This window comes from Haliaeetus albicilla (genome assembly GCF_947461875.1).
Source record: "Haliaeetus albicilla chromosome Z unlocalized genomic scaffold, bHalAlb1.1 SUPER_Z_unloc_1, whole genome shotgun sequence".
NCBI classification, from domain to species: domain Eukaryota; kingdom Metazoa; phylum Chordata; class Aves; order Accipitriformes; family Accipitridae; genus Haliaeetus; species Haliaeetus albicilla.
The window spans coordinates 131,138-147,567 of NW_027212410.1; the positions used below are offsets into that span (position 1 = coordinate 131,138).

The window sequence follows — 16,430 nt, forward strand, 5'->3', positions numbered from 1 at the left end:
AAGAATACCCTTCAAGACAGGAAAAAGGGTTCCTTTCTCTCCACCCACACCCTATGTTCCCACCTTCATCTTCATCTGAATCTGAACATGGTCCTAAACAACCTGCTCTAGGTGGCTCTGCTTTAGCAGGGGGTTTGGACATGATCTCCAGAGGTCCCTTCCAACCTCAACCATTCTGTGATTCAACAACAGCCCTCTAACCTCTAATAAGCAGCTCAAGTAAGTACAAGGGATGCATCAACTATCTTGACCAATTTCATTAGCCTGCCAGAGAGACAGCTCAAGGTACCTGTTGGACTAGATGCTTTACAGTAAGTCAAAATTCACTTAGTGAGATTGTTAACAACCCTGGAGAAGACTGAAACAATTGCCCTGCTGATTTCTTATGGCATAATAAGCCAAGGAAGTTGCTCCCCTGCTCCTCAGAAACAGTACCGTGACAGTGTCACTGGTGTCATTAGGAACAGAGGGTACTCAAAAGGGTAGACAAGTTAACCAGCCAGCTTACAGCAGCATTTTTTTTGTTGTTTTGATTTTGTTATTTTGAAGGCCACGAGCATGTTCCACCAGACCGTACTGTTCTAAAAAATATTTAGGACAGGTTGAATTCTAGCTCCAAGCAGTGTCTTTGCTAGTCTGGTTTAGGAAGCAGAATAGAGAAATAGACTTAAAACACAAGCAGCTCAGTGTGTTCATAGAGACCATTCACAGATGTAAGAACAACTGCTGAAGAGCTGGCAGCTATCTAATAAAGAAATTAATTGTCTTGCAGCAGGATCACTGGGCCACAGGAAAGAAGACCATCTAACAATTAAGTTTTGATAGGCTATTTTTATTAATTCTTAACCATGTATTTAAGTGAGGCATTTCTTATTCTGTACCTCAACCTTACACATGGCAAGACTGAATAAAAAGCTCAAGGAAAAATGGAATTCCCCAGGACCCTCTTATCTGAAAGATTATCCAAAAAGATTAAGGCTGAGTTTCTAAAAGCCAAAGTTTCTATAGCATGAAAAGTCACGTTACAAGTGTCACATGAACCTCCCAGTACTGCCTTGAATGACTACTGATTTGAAAAAACTACACTACATACAACAAACTGAACTTTAATGTTCCACAGAAATATTATTCCTCTCAAATCACACCCCATTTTCTAAAAGATAAGCACATATACAGGCAAATAATTTTTATGATAAGTCATCTGCATGACACTATGCATCTCAAATGTAAAAGATATTATCTCCTTCACTTGCCTTAGGAAAAAAAAAATCACTGCTGAGCAAAAAGCAAGCATAGCTCAATGATATATTAAAAGCTTGACTTTCAGTCCAACTTCTCGTGTAAATTCCAGAGAAATGGGCTACAGATGTAGTGTCTGCTTCAGCAAATATCAGATCAGATCAGTATCACAATTGCAGTTCAGCTTTGATTTTGAAGAAGGAAGTGGGGGAAGGGAAAGGTATTATTCTGCCATGAAGGAGTAGGGAACAGTCACAGGCTGAATTTCAGTCTAACCACAGAACAGGCACAGCATCAGCAAGCAACTATGCAAGAAGGAAGTCAAGGCACACCATTCCTAACAAAAAACTACTCAGAGGCTAAACAGATTAGTCTCTATGGACTGTCTAGGCTGGCACATTAGTCAGAAGCAATAATAGGATTCATCCCATTAAAAAGACAAGGATGCCAAATTTCACTTACCATGAGAGTCGGATCCCAACTTCTTAGAAGCCATTTAGAACCTGAAAAACATTTTAAAACCGCTTTATACATGTAGCACAGCATAAATCTACGCAGTTCCACAGAGTCTTATCTCTAGATTATGGGACAGGTTGCAGCTGCTTATCCTGTTCCCAAGATAGATAAGCAAACTTATTTTATAGCTCTGAGAATTGACTGAGCAGACAAATAACTTAGCCCAAGGCTTGACAATCTAAATGGTAAAATAAGAACAAAAAAAAAGAAAAAAACCAGCCAGGATGCAGCCAGGTTGATCAGGAAGGCAGAGTTCCAGATGACAGCACTCAGAGGCCGCTCTGTCCCAGCCCCATGGAGCACACCCTGCCTCCCTTGGCATTAAGAATAGCTCTTTCTACTGGAAATACCACACTGATCCTCTTCAGCTTAATCCCTGCTGCTTTAAAAAGGGATCCTGTCATACTGGTGTCCTGGGTTCAGCTGGGATAGAGTTAATTTTCACAGGAACCTGGGAGAGGGCACAGCCGGGACAGCTGACCTAAACTAGCCAAGGAGCTATTCTATACCATGTGACATCATGCCCAGTATATAAATGGGGAGCAGGCTGGGGTGTCTCTTGGCTTTCGGTGGGGGAAGTGGTGGAGCATTGGGTTCTAGGTGGTGAGCAGTTGCACTGTGCATCACTCCTTTTGTATAGTCTTTTATTAGCATCATTGCTGATGTGGTAACTTCTCTTTTTGTGTTGTCCCAGTAAATCGTCCTTATCTCAACCCATGAGGTTCTGGTTGGTTTTATTTTTTTCTTCTCCTTTCTGATTCTCCTCCCCATCCCACTGGAGGGGGGCAGGGAGGAGTGAGCGAGCGGCTGCATGGTCCTTTGTTACCAGCTGGGCTGAAACCATGACAGTCCTTTTTGGTGCCCAACGTGGGGCATGAAGGGTTGAGATAATGACAAATCTGGCCAGAGCATGTTAAAACAAATTTGTTACACGCATTTCTTATATTAGTTAAATAGATGCTAGTCACAATGTTGGTTCATTTGTTCACATGGTGGCATTCTGTAAGTTCTTATCTGCTCTATGTATTGCCTGTGTTTATGTTTATCACCTCTGGGAGAGGGATCGGGATTATCATTTTGCTATACTGGGCAATGTCGACTTATGAAATTATTACATCCCTGGTCATGAGGTTAAGAGATTATCTGTATGCAGCAGTGATATCATTTCCATACATCGGGCACCTTCTATTGGATTTTATCGGTAAGTGCACCCAATCCATGGGGAAGTCAGGGGGGGATACTTCCCCCGTCCATTCACCTCCATTCTCTCCTTCCAGCTAATTACAACAGCTTTTGAGAATTTTAAATATCGTTGGGATGCGCAACCCAGCATGCTGTTAGTGCTATGTCTCCTGAATATGTTTCAGGTCTTGTTTAGGGCTACAAAAAGGTTTTTAAGAATATGACCCAGAGATCTGTCCCAAAGCTGGATATTCATGGGTGGCATGGCATGTGGGAGGATATGGGCAGGTATCTAGAGAACTTCTCACCTCCAGTGCCTTGGAACTTCACTCCTGAACAACTACAGAACCCTCATGAAGTGGTAGAATATCTGAAAGGAAAATACTGTGGCTATTCCAGAGACGCACAACTTACTGCACTGTGCTGAGCGCTGGCCAGTATCTACCAAACACTGCTGGATATTAGGCAGCACCCTCAGGGGGAAGAGGGGGAAAACAGAGTGACAGGCACCGTGGCTACCCAAACCCCGGTGACAAGCGCTGCAGCTAAACCAGAGAACCAACCTGTGCCAGTATGTTGCCCCTGTACAGAAGAAGAAACACACAAAGAAATCAGTTTGCTTAGAGGGAAATGAAAGTGAACCAGGGTCATCATGAGAACAGGAGGAAGAGGCAGAATCTGAAATAATCACCCAATATCTATCCCTGAGTGAGCTGCATGACATGCGAAAAGATTTTGGCCACCACCCAGGTGAGCACACTGTTACCTGGCTGCTCAAATGCTGGGATAATGGGGCCAGTAGTTTGGAATTAGAGGGTAAGGAAGCCAAGCAGTTGGGAACCCTGTCTAGCGAAGGGGGCATTGACAAGGTGATTGGGAGAAAAACACAAGTCCTCAGCCTCTGGGGGCAACTTCTGTCAGGTGTGAAGGAAAGATACCCCTTCAAGGATGAAGTTACATGTCACCAAGGCAAGTGGACCACCATGGAGAGGGGTATCCAGTACCTGAGGGAATTAGCAGTGCTGGAGGCGATTTATAATGATCCAGAAAATGCGCAGTCACCCACAGATCCAGATGAAGTCCAATGCACACAACCCACGTGGCAGAAGTTTCTATGAAGTGCACCACCAACCTATGCCAACTCATTGGCAGTAATGCCCTGGAAAGAAGGCTATGGACAAACAGCGGACAAACTGGCTGTCCAACTCCGGCAATACGAAGGAAGTCTCTCTTCCACCCTACGGGCCCGTGTCTCAGCTATAGAGGAACTGTCCCGGGAGTTCCAGCAATTCAAAGTGGATATGTCCTCCTCCCCACCTGTACAGGCCCGCATCGCAGCTATTAGGAGTAAGCATTCCTCTGCCCAAGAGAGAAGAGATAGAAAGTACACACGGCAGGCTAACCTGTGGTTTTACCTGCGTGACCATGGAGAGGACATGAGGAAGTGGGATGAAGAACTACCTCAGTCCTAGATGCACAGGTACGGGAGTTGCGAGAAAAAGCAATCAGAAAAGAGGATTCTTCTTGGAAAAATGCCACTCCAGTTTCCCCGTGAGCAGTTCCCCAGACAGAGTAGAAGGGCTGATCTCATTTCTGATCCTCTTGAAGGGACTTCTGATACACGTTCGCAAAAAGTGAGTAACAGATACTCTAACCAGGATTAGAGGGGCCCTGCCTCCAGCCAGGTGGAGGAAAGGGACAACCAGGTCTACTGGACAGCGTGGATTCAATGGTCTGGCACATCAGACCCACAGGAATATAAGGCTCTAGTAGACACTGGTGCACAGTGTACACTAATGCCATCAAGTTAAAGCAGCAGAAACCATCTGTATCTCCGGTGTGACAGGGGGATCCCAAGAGCTAACCGAATTGGAAGCTGAAGTGAGTCAAACCAGGAATGAGTGGCATAAACACCCCATTGTGACTGGTCCAGAGGCCCCATGCATCCTTGGCATAGATTATCTCAGGAGGGGGTATTTCAAGGACCTAAAGGGGCACCGTTGGGCCTTTGGTATAGCTGCACTGGAGACAGAGGAAACTGAACAGCTGTCCACCTTGCCCAGCCTCTCTGAGGACCCTTCAGTTGTGGGGTTGCTGAGGCTTGACGAACAATACGTGCCAATTGCTACCACGACAGTGCATCGGCAGCAGTATCGCACCAACCAAGACTCCCTGATTCCCATCCATAAGCTGATTTGCCAATTGGAGAGCCAAGGAGTGATCAGCGAGACTCACTCACCCTTTAATAGTCCCACATGGCCCATGTGGAAATCTAACGGGGAGTGGAAACTAACAGTAGATTATCGTGGGCTGAATGAAGTCACGCCACCACTGAGGGCTGCTGTGCCAGATATGTTTGAACTTCAGTATGAACTGGAATCAAAGGCAGCCAACAGTTTGCTTTCACTTGGAGGGGTGTCCAGTACACCTGGAAGCGACTGCCCCAGGGGTGGATACACAGCCCCACCATTTGCCATGGACTGATCCAGGCTGCACTGGAAAAAGGTGAAGCTCCAGAACACCTGCAATATATTGATGACATCATCATATGGAGCAACACAGCAGAAGTACTTTTTGAGAAAGGGAAGAAAATAATCCAAATCCTTTTGAAGGCTGGTTTTGCCATAAAACAAAGTAAGGTCAAGGGATCTGCATGGGAGATCCAGTTTTTAGGAATAAAATGGCAAGACAGGCGTTGTCAGATCCCTATGGATGTGATCAACAAAATAGCAGTATGTCCCCACTGACCAACAAAAAGGAAACACAGGCTTTCTTGGGTGTTGTGGGCTTTTGGAGAATGCATATTCCAAATTACAGTCAAATTGTAAGCCCTCTCTACCAAGTTTCCCAGAAGAAGAATGATTTTAAATGGGGGCCTGAAAAACGACAAGCCTTTGAACAAATTCAGAGGGAGATTGTTCATGCAGTAGCCCTTGGGCCAGTCTGGGCAGGACAAGATGTTAAAAATGTGCTCTATACTGCAGCTGAGGAGAATGGCCCTACCTGGAGCCTCTAGTAGAAAGCACCTGAGGAGACCCGAGGCCGACCCCTGGGGTTTTGGAGTCAGGGATACAGAGGATTCAAGGCCTGCTATACTCCAACTGAAAAAGAGATATTGGCAGCATATGAAGGAATTCGAGCTGCCTCAGAAGTGGTTGGTACTGAAACACAGCTCCTCTTAGCACCCCTACTGCCAGTGCTGGGCTGGATGTTCAAAGGGAAAGTCTCCTCTACGCATCATGCAACTGATGCCACATGGAGTAAGCGGGCCGCACTGATCACACAACGAGCTCACATGGGAAACCCCGATAGTCCAGCGTTACGGATGCACGCATAACCAAATCCAACAGGTGTTAAAACTCAGATTTATTCTTCAATAAAAAGTTAGTTAGAAGTCCAGTAACATTTTATAAACCACAGGCTCAATGATGTAAGGAGAATACATACTACACAGCCGATTCAAGAATCCCCAAGATTTAAAGTGATGGCTCCAAAATGCACGTATCACTCACCTAAAAGCTGAGGGCTCTCTCCCTCGAGGAGTTACCTCAGGCGGTGACCCAAACCAAGGGGGAGTCCCCAGCTGCAGACCCACTGCTCCGAGGAGGACTGACTCCAACATGTCCTCCAGTGGGACCCCATTTATACCCCTGTTGAATCTGACCTGTGGTCATTTTAATCCCTATTGGCCAAGAAGGTCACCTCAGCATACCTGGCACGTCTCGATCAGCCAGTTCAAATTTCAACCTGCGGCCTCTAGGGTTTAGGGTTTTTTTCCTTCCCCTTCTCCCTGCCTGAAGAAGTTTCATTTCCTGCTGGTGGCATGGGGGAAGTGTACTGCCATACCCAGGAATTTTGAAAGTGATCATGGACTGGCCAGAAGGCAAAGATTTTGGAATGTTGCCAGAGGAGGAGGTGGCACATGCTGAAGAGGCCCCGCTGTATAATAAACTGTCAGAAAATTAGAGGCAATATGCTCTGTTCACTAATGGGTCCTGTCACATCGTGGGAAAACAGAGGTGGAAGGCTGCTGCATGGAGTCCTACACGACAAATCGCAGAAACTGCTGAAGGAGAAGGTAAATCAAGTCAATTTGCAGAAGTGAAAGCCATCCAGCTAGCTTTAGACATTGCTGAAAAAGAGAACTGACCAGTGCTCTATCTCTACACTGACTCATGGATGGTGGCAAATGCCCTATGGGATAGCTACAGCAATGGAAGAAGAGCAACTGGCAGTGCAAAGGTAAACCCATCTGGGCTGCCGCACTGTGGCAAGATATTGCTGTTTGGCTAGAGAAGCTAGTGGTAAAAGTACGTCATGTAGATGCTCATGTACCCAAGAGCTGGGCCACTGAAGAACATCAAAACAACCAGCAGGCAGATCAAGCCACCAAGACTGAAAAGTCTCAGGTGGATCTGGACCAGCAACGTAGGGGTGAGCTATTTATAGCTCGGTGGGCCCATGACACCTCAAGTCATCAGGTAAGAGATGCAACATATAGATGGCCTCGCGATCGAGGGGTGGAGTTGACCATGGACATTGTCACGCACATTATCGATGAATGTGAAACCTGTGCTGCAATTAAGCAAGCCAAGTGGCTAAAAGCCCTGTGGTATGGAGGGCAATGGATAAAATATAAATATGGGGAGGCCTGGCAGACTGACTATATCACACTCCCACGAACCCACCAAGGCAAGTGCCATGTGCTTACAATGGTAGAAACAACCACTGGATGGCTGGAAACATATCCTGTGTCCCATGCCACTGCCCAGAACACTATCCTGGGCCTTGAAGAACAAGTTCCATGGTGACACGGCACCCCAGAAAGAATCAAGTTGGACAATGGGACTCACTTCTGAAACAACCTCATAGACACATGGACCAAAGAGCATGGCATTGAATGGGTATATCACATCCCCTATCAAGCACTGGCCTCCGGAAAATCGAATGATACAATGGACTGCTGAAAACTACATTGAGAGCAATGGAGGGTGGAACTTTCAAACATAGGGATACACATTGAGCAAAAGCCACCTGGTTGGTTAATACTAGAGGATCTGCCAATCCAGCTGGCCCCGCCCAACCAAGACTTCCACAGACAGTAGAAGGAGATAAAGTCCCTGTAGTGCGCATGAGGAGTATGTTAGGGAAGACAGTTTGGGTTAGTCCTGCCTCAAGCAGAGACAAACCCATCCAAGGGATTGCTTTTGCTCAAGGACCTGGGTGCACTTGGTGGGTGATGCAGAAGGATGGGGAATTTTGATGTTTACCTCAAGGAGATTTGATTTTGGGAGAGAACAGCCAGTGAATTAGGCTGTATGATGTTAACTGCTAAATAACCTGCCAATGTATGTCATTGTATCTATAGTGTCTATATGCCATATTAAGGGTATTACAGTAAGAACTACCCAAATGACTCAAGGATGGACTTTGAAACCAAGCCAAGTGCAACAGTGATGGAACTTGAACTGGCACCCAGCAAATTCCGCAAGATCAACATCTTCGACCTGCAGACCAAGGGTGTGGGTTGCACCAATGTACCAGCCGCAAGCTCCAGAGGCAGCATGCAACAATCCAAGACCCCACACCATCTCTTCTATCCTAAAGGACTGTTACAAAAGATGGAGCCCCTAAGTCATGGACTAAATAAAATTGATGGGTACATTAGAGGGATGGCCCATAGGCTAAGGGAATGCTATTTGTGGGGGGTGGGGGTGGGGGGGGTGTCCATATACATCTGGTTGGTTGGTTTTTTTTTTTTTCTTTTCTCCTTTCTGATTCTCCACCCCATCTCACCGGAGGCGGGCAGGAGGAATGAGCGACTGCGTGGTCCTTTGTTTCCAGCTGGGCTGAAACCACAACAACTGGGTATGTCTGTTAGCCAGCGTGGCACTTGTCTAGACACACCGGGTAATGCACAGATAACAATACAGATATACAATAAATGGTACCATTAGGAAGATATTTTCAGATACACACAAGAAAACAATGCTAACCAGAGTCCTCATCCACTGCCTACAGAATTTTACTAACAACTTCTTGAATTTGGATGAAAATCCTACATGGCCAAGATGTTAAACACAGAAGTACCCAGTCAGCTTTTAACAGAGGAGGCCTGTCCTGAGGAAAGAGTTAAGATAGAATTAGCTGTCTAATTAGTTGTCAGCTAAAACCCTGCTCCAGGATGCTCATGGTGTGTTCAATAACAAACATAACTGGTTCTTTTGCTAGATTAGAAGTACATCACAAGATCATTCTCAAGACACCACAGCATAATTCTTCAAATAACTGAATTTATAAGTCCTCCTTTGACATTATGCATGACAAAGAACCAGAGTTGCCCTTTGTTTCTGAAGCCCTTCATTCTTCAAAAACATGAAGTTATCTGGTACACTCCCACCAGCAGCAAACAGCGCTCAAAGCACAACTTTGAGCGGATCTAACATTCACACCCATTATCCCCTAACTGAGGTCTCACTCTTAGCCTGTTTCCACTGCAGATTCAAACTGCAAATGTTACCTTAAAGGAAGGGTGTCATAAGGTGAGGGTTACACAGACAGCTTAGCTATTCCTTCTGACAGCTGCTGACACTTCTGGGGTCAGGAAGGGCCAGTTTCAAGTACTTTCGTAAAATACTTTTTGCTGTGCAAAGGTCCCTTTAACATTATGTTGAAATCAATAGGTGATCCAAGCCTGTTGGCTAACAGAAATTCAACGCACGGCTACAGCCAAAGCTGTATGAAGAAGATTACCTGGGTGCAACCAGACTTCATGAAACACAGCGAGCAGACCCTAGGCTACGGGGCAATGGGTCATGCTGGGCAACTCCAGGCATACCTTGTACGTAAAAGCCATGTATCATTCTGCTAGATGTTTGGCAGGTTCTTCTTAGCACATCTCACCATCTCTCTCAACATTGGCATTACACCCAAAACTACTCCACTAAGCCAGAAAACTGTTTTTGGCACTAGCTGGCAACTGCTTCGCAGAAGTGAGCAAAACATTGTGGCTTCAAAGACATAAAAAAAGGAGGTGAAACAGTGCCCACCCTGCCATGACAGGAAGCTGTCAAGGGCAAAGCAACAGGACCACCCAATACAGTTGCATGTCAACTACTAGAGCTGAATGGGCTTTACCAGTCCCAGTGCCACAGAGGAGCAGACCAGAGTGCAGACTATAGCACATGAAATAGTGTGATCCGGGTCTGAAAGGTGCAGCCTGTCAGTCAAGCTGCTACATTGCTAGTTCCTCTGCATGAGAGTAGCAATTAAGATGTCAACTTGATTTGTTATTATTGAAAAAGCCAGGCCACCTGGGAAATGAGACAGCCTTCACATTACCTCATGAGTCCTCTGTATGTCACCAGAGACCATGACGCACTGCCTGAAAGCATGTACTATGGCTGCCCATCGTTCACCACTATTACAGCAGAGCTGAAATAGGGACAAGGCCTTTACATACTTCCTTTAATTTCTCTTGAGTTCTTCCTTCTTCTAGTTACTATCTCAGACTGAAAAGCAAGTGCTCCTTTTCTGTAGGATTTTAAAACTTCTGACAAGAGGAAGTAACCTCCTCATTTTGGCAACTCAACTTACAAAGAAGTTTTTTCAGTGCAGCACCAGTCTCCAGCAGGCCATTGCAAGGATGACTAAGTTTACCATCTCACACACTGACCTCTAAGTAACTGAACACTAAGTTACCATGACACTATCAATTTGCTCCAGGGACATTAGAAGCAATGCATACAAATCTGGCAGAACCAAAGATGTGCATGTCTAGCATTCAGGGAGTTTTGCAGTAGTATATCAATGTGGAGCAGCATAAAGCCTTGGATGTGTCCTCAGTGTCAAAATGCCCCGCATAAGCAAGAAGTATCTTGCTTTTGCTGGCAATCCTGTAGTAAAGTCCTAGTGCAGACCAGGCACCTGCATTAACTTCAAGGTGCAGTGGAAAAAATGATTCCTCTGCCATATGCAACACCTTTTTTTTAATTATAGAACTAGCTAAGGCACATCAATAGCAAGCTAATCATGAAACACACCATTTCCAGAGAGACAGTCACACTTTAGATTCAGCTAGCATTTGAGTTTATATCACACTAGCTCTTCCTGCTGCACTGTGAGCATTTACCTATTAAGATACCATTACTGCAGAAGGCACTGTCAGCAAACAGAATTGTTAAGCACTGCACACTGTAACACTAGAACAGGCTGCCAGCCGCATTTCGTCACCTCCTTTTCAAAGAGGGTTTAATTAAAATAGTGTCTTGTGACTAATGAGATTTGATAGGCTATTCGGGGACCACTGTTACAAGCACCTTGCTGTTGCTCTGTCCTGCTGGCTGGAAAAAAAAAAATATTTCCACCAGTTAGAAGGTTACTGACCTTGCTACTATGTTTCTGGGCATTATCTGAACTGTATTTGCTTAGTCAAAGCCATTACACTGTGCACTAAAGGTCTACTTAGCTTTGTTAATGCTCTTCTAGAAACTTAAAGGGCTTGCTCCCAAAGCCTTACTCCAAACCAGCTAATGGATGACTGCAGCCCTATCACTGTTGCCTCTGATCTCCATACTCCAGAACAGGATGTTGAAGGGCATCTGTGGGAATGGCACATGGGGGCACAAATTTTGGTCTGATGCTTTACTGCACATTTTAAATTGACAAAGAACGTACTCTATACTGCATGCAAAATTTTCAACACCTTTCCTGGGCTAGGGAAACAAGTTTGTTGCATAGTACTACAAGGTTCTTACAGCCACCTACAAGCTCTCTTCTATAAATGTCCACCTCCCTACCCCCATTCCCTCATTCTTGGTTCCGGCTAACCCTTTGAAGAGAACACCAGGGAGGGCTACAAGTGCCTAAAAGTTATAAGCAACTTTAATGTCAGCAGCCACTGAAGCAACCTGATGTGAGCATTTCCCTTCCTGTCTGTATGTTCATTTTTCACTTAGTAACACTCATACTATAGGGCAATGTTCTTAAAACCAGCCAGCCAGATGAACACAGTATAGCAGAGCCCAGGATTAGGGCAGAGGATCGTAAAGCAATGATAGAAGGGGATGGGGCAGACCGGAAAACGACCACAGCAACAAAAAAAACCCCAAAACAAACATGAAGAAACAGAAGTGACAAGACAAAACGGATGACAGAAACAACAGGCACAAAGAGACATAGATAACAAGCTGGAAAGGCTTGAAAGGACAGCATAGAGATGACCAAGACAGTCCACCTGGCATGTCACCACTTAAACCTGAATCACTACTTAGCCATGCTGCCAGACAACAAGAATGCAGAGAAGCATGACTTGGTGCAGTCCAGCAATACCAAAGAGACTGTCTAATCGACAGATGAGGAAAAAAAAGTTACTACCAAGAGTGACTCATAGGGAGCTGCTGGGAAGCTGGGGTGTTTTTTAATTATTATTTTCCATGTTCCTTCTATTAGTGTTTTCCCTTAAGTTTATATCTACACTCCTTTTCTTCTGAAAGAGCTCTGACTGGTCAAGTTGGAAGCCCCTACCACTAATGGTACCTGGAACAGCTTTCTCAGCAATAACTGAAGCCAATTTAACTATTTGTCAAGAAGAACTGGTCTCCTGTTGCTATATACCTCATTTCAGGTGCAACTATGTCTAGATTCCAGACCACATGAATTCTCTGAAGTAACTCCCACCTAAGATTCAGGTATATGAGAAATGTACTTCTTATGGGTCAGACGAAACCCAAATGCCTCAAGTTACAACCATAATCAAATCAGCACATCTATGATTTTCAGAGGAGACCTGATCTCAAAACTTCCATTTTGCCTAATTCACACTGTGCAGTTTAAGTACACAGAACTGCGACTGCATCCATTAACTCTGAAAACTATAAAAAGACCAAAAAACTTGAAAAAGGTAATTTTTTTCTCCCTATATTACATTCATGAACTATTACTGATTTTACAGTGAGAAACAGTAAAAAGCAGTTTGATTCAAGTGATTGATTTCTAATGCATCTAAGGTAAACCACTGTCTAAATCTGGGATAAGTTTTCACTATAACTACTTGTTTCAGTGCAAGTGAAAGGCTATAACCAACATCAGGATTTTGCATAGAGGCTCATACAACAAAAATAGAGGTGGACAGTGCCTGTTGCTAGATAAAACAAAAGTTAAAGATTCTCACATCAAAGCTTCCCACCTATGTAAGTGTTCAATCATTGCCACATAATCGAGATCTCTCATGTAGACGAACAGTAAAAAAAGCTGATCACAGGAGTTTACTACAGTACAAAACAGATTCCACTTTCATTTACTGCAGTCTCCAAATAGATGACATCATCCTAAAATCTGCAGCAAATGCTTCTGCTTTGTACCTCTAACAGTTCTGCAAACAATGAGCACAGTCAGCTGCATGGAGGTACTCCCCTTTCATTAAGCACAATCAAGTTGAGACACTGATAACAAGTCTTTGGATAAAGTTGTAAAACTAGATTTGACATGTGGCAACTACATGCCCTGCAGGGGGATAAAAAAAAAAAGTGGTGGAAAAAAGAAAAACCATCGCTTTCGCTAGTCTTAACAGAAAAAGAAGTTTTAAGTATATCTACAGTAATTCCTTGTAAGTGCTATGGCAGTCTAGGAGATAAGGCACATTGAGGTTCTTAAGACTATTTTAAGATCAACAAACCCAAACCAGACCCTCCTTGAAGCCAATACAGGTATGGAGTGTCCGTTCAATTTTCACTGGCCATTGGTTAAAACAAATCTAATGACCTGGCTCCATCTCATAGGATGTAAGTACAAGTGGTCACAAATGCAGCATAGGGCTTACACTAACAACAGGGAGCAGAGGGAGGAAGGGATGAAGTATCTGTCTCTGCAGCATATACGCCCCACAGATCAACAATCCAAGCAACTGTGACAAGATATCTATATTTTGAAAGACAGCCTGTAACATCAAACTAATTTAGTTTGTTATTTCCAGTGCAATGACTAAAGGGCAGAGGGACAGAAACCAATAGAATGGCATTTTTAAAAGCATTTCTAGAATACCCGAGTAGGAAGGACAGGGAGAAAAGAGCCCCTGAGGAGTAGGTCTGTGTTCAGATCACATTATTGGATTATGAGACAACACTGTTTAGTGATGGCAATAACATCCATTATAGAGCTTTACCTGCAGATGTTGGATAGCATCTTCCTAGCAGCAACAAACATTAGAAGAAATTGATTCTTCAAATTGTGCCATTGCTTAATGTGACATAGTGGGCAATTAGACCTGCTTCAGTACACATCAATCAACAGGAAGCGGAAGACAACTCTTCCACACGCTCTCAGAGAAGCAAGGCATCTCTCACTCTATTGTTCCGTATGGATTCACTGCATTAATATTAGACACCTGTAGTTACGCAGCTATCCTGTCATGTCCCACTTTGCTCATTAAAGACAGTGTACTTGTTAAAAGCATGTACTATTTGGGCTGGTTGAGGATTTAAGGCTCTTAACTGGTAACGGACAGGTCTATTCCTCCTTTAAGATCCTGACTGTGTATTTGGGACTTAAGGTAATTTGCCATACTTTTCACCCAAAAATAAGGGAAAACCCTACAATGGCTGAGGAAATGCAGTACACTAATGCACCAGTTTTTCAATCACTGAATCACTTACCAGCCATACAAGTTTCCAATGAAGTTGAAAGTTGTACACCACATTAGCCTCTAGAACTACAAGTTTCACAAGCAAAAGCATCAGAAAACTGAAAATTACTTATAGACAGCCCTATGGTCTAAGCAGATCAGTGCAAGCTGATCTCCTTTAGCCAGAGACTGATGTGCCAAACAAGAGTACAGAAGATGCACATATTCTAAATTCAAATTTAACCATTGCAGCAAATGGGTGACCTCTTTAAAATGGACTCTTTCAAAAAAAAAAAAAAAAAAAAAGTCCTGTCACAAGAGAAAACCACCTGCAACTAACATCTAAGCATGGCCTGACTTCCAGACTCAACAAACATGGGGATAGCCCAGGTTCTGTCAACTCCAAGAGCAGCCGTGGATTTTAGAGTGTAGCTCCTACTAGTAGTTGTTACCTAAGTTATTTAAATATCACCTAAACAGAAAAGCAGAGGAAAAATATATGGGTTTACATCTTTCTTTTGCTTCTCGAGATCAGCTTCACTAATCTAGAAGCTACAACATCACCACAAAAAGGGTGGTAAACTAGAAATAGAAGGACCATCTTCCCCTCTTTGAGGTACAACAGAAACAAGACAGACATTTGCATGATAAACCATAGCAGAAAATATAAATATGCTGTGCAACTCCTACATTCTAGGAAAAAAGTGAGAAAAGATGATCCAGCACTCATACCACTAATGAGGGCTACAATAATCTCACAATGCAGTAATGAAACAAGTCCCAAATTTGAAGAGCAGAGCAATTGCTTTTAATTACCATTTCCCTATAACTGAAGTTTGGATAGCAAATACCTACCACTTCTGAGAGCTTAAAGTAGTCTGATGGAAACCATCTAGTAACTATTAACAAATTTAGCTTCTTTGGCTTAATTAGCACAAGACTTCATACTACTACGTATGAGTCAAATCTTTAACAGTAATCAGCACTAGCCAGAGCCAGGTATGTGCATTAACTTTCCTAGTTAATCCTAGCACTTTAGAAGAAAGCTAATATTTCAATACAACCCTCTGAGTGAGAGATACTGCTAGCTAGAGAAAAGTTGCTAGCTTCAACAACAAAATAGCCCACTTATTCTGTTCTTTTGGTAAAGATGTATGAAAAAACAGTTAAATATCCTGCATATTTAAAATGTATGTCTGGAACCCATATGGAAATGACATAATTAGCATAAGCTAATTAAAATGCTGCTTTATTTGCTGCAGTGATACTTCAGTGTGTAACAAGCTGACTCTGAAGTACTTGAATATTATTAATACTTTAGACTTGTCCCAATTATGAATGAGGAGAGCTAGATAAACATTCCCAAAATGCTGCCAACATAAAACAACTTTTGCCATTAATTAGAAAATTCCATTTTTAATAAAAAAAATAACAGAATCTGTGCAGTTTCAAGCTTTTTCTTCTTATGCTCTTTGACCAAAAGAGGTATACAGGTAGCTGATCTTATCTAGAAACAAGTTCAACTCTGTTGACCATACCAGGACCTACTTCCAATACTGACACAAGAACTCATTTTATTGCAGAAAGCAATTTGTATTCTTTTGATAAATATTAACTGAAATTTAATGCATTTAAACACACTACACCAATTAAATTACTTAAAAAAAAAATTCCAGAAGAAAGCTATACAACTGTCACATTTTCCCTGTTAAACCTCAGAACACAAATGGTACTATTTATTCGTAGTTATGTTTTTGGTTAGAAATTTGGTGAAATACAAATGCTTATGGAATTACTTTAAAGCAGACAAAAACCATCTAGCAAGAAATCAAGTTGGATGAAAGTTTTAAAATGGAAAAATAAAATCCGCCAG

The 16,430-nt window shown here is 43.2% G+C and overlaps 1 protein-coding gene across 3 annotated transcripts in view; it reads right to left on the reverse strand.

The window, feature by feature from the left end:
• UBAP1 (ubiquitin associated protein 1) overlaps window positions 1-16,430 on the reverse strand; it is a 43,875-nt gene that overhangs the window by 15,876 nt on the left and 11,569 nt on the right. For 2 of the 3 annotated variants that reach the window (XM_069777741.1, XM_069777742.1), the window contains exon 2: window positions 1,702-1,742. In XM_069777741.1, the coding sequence (XP_069633842.1) occupies window positions 1,702-1,735 (34 nt within the window). In that variant the 5' untranslated portion in view covers window positions 1,736-1,742. Of the gene's footprint in view, window positions 1-1,701; window positions 1,743-3,941; window positions 4,024-16,430 lie in introns of those variants that run through there. The other variant, XM_069777743.1, reaches the window with a different exon arrangement.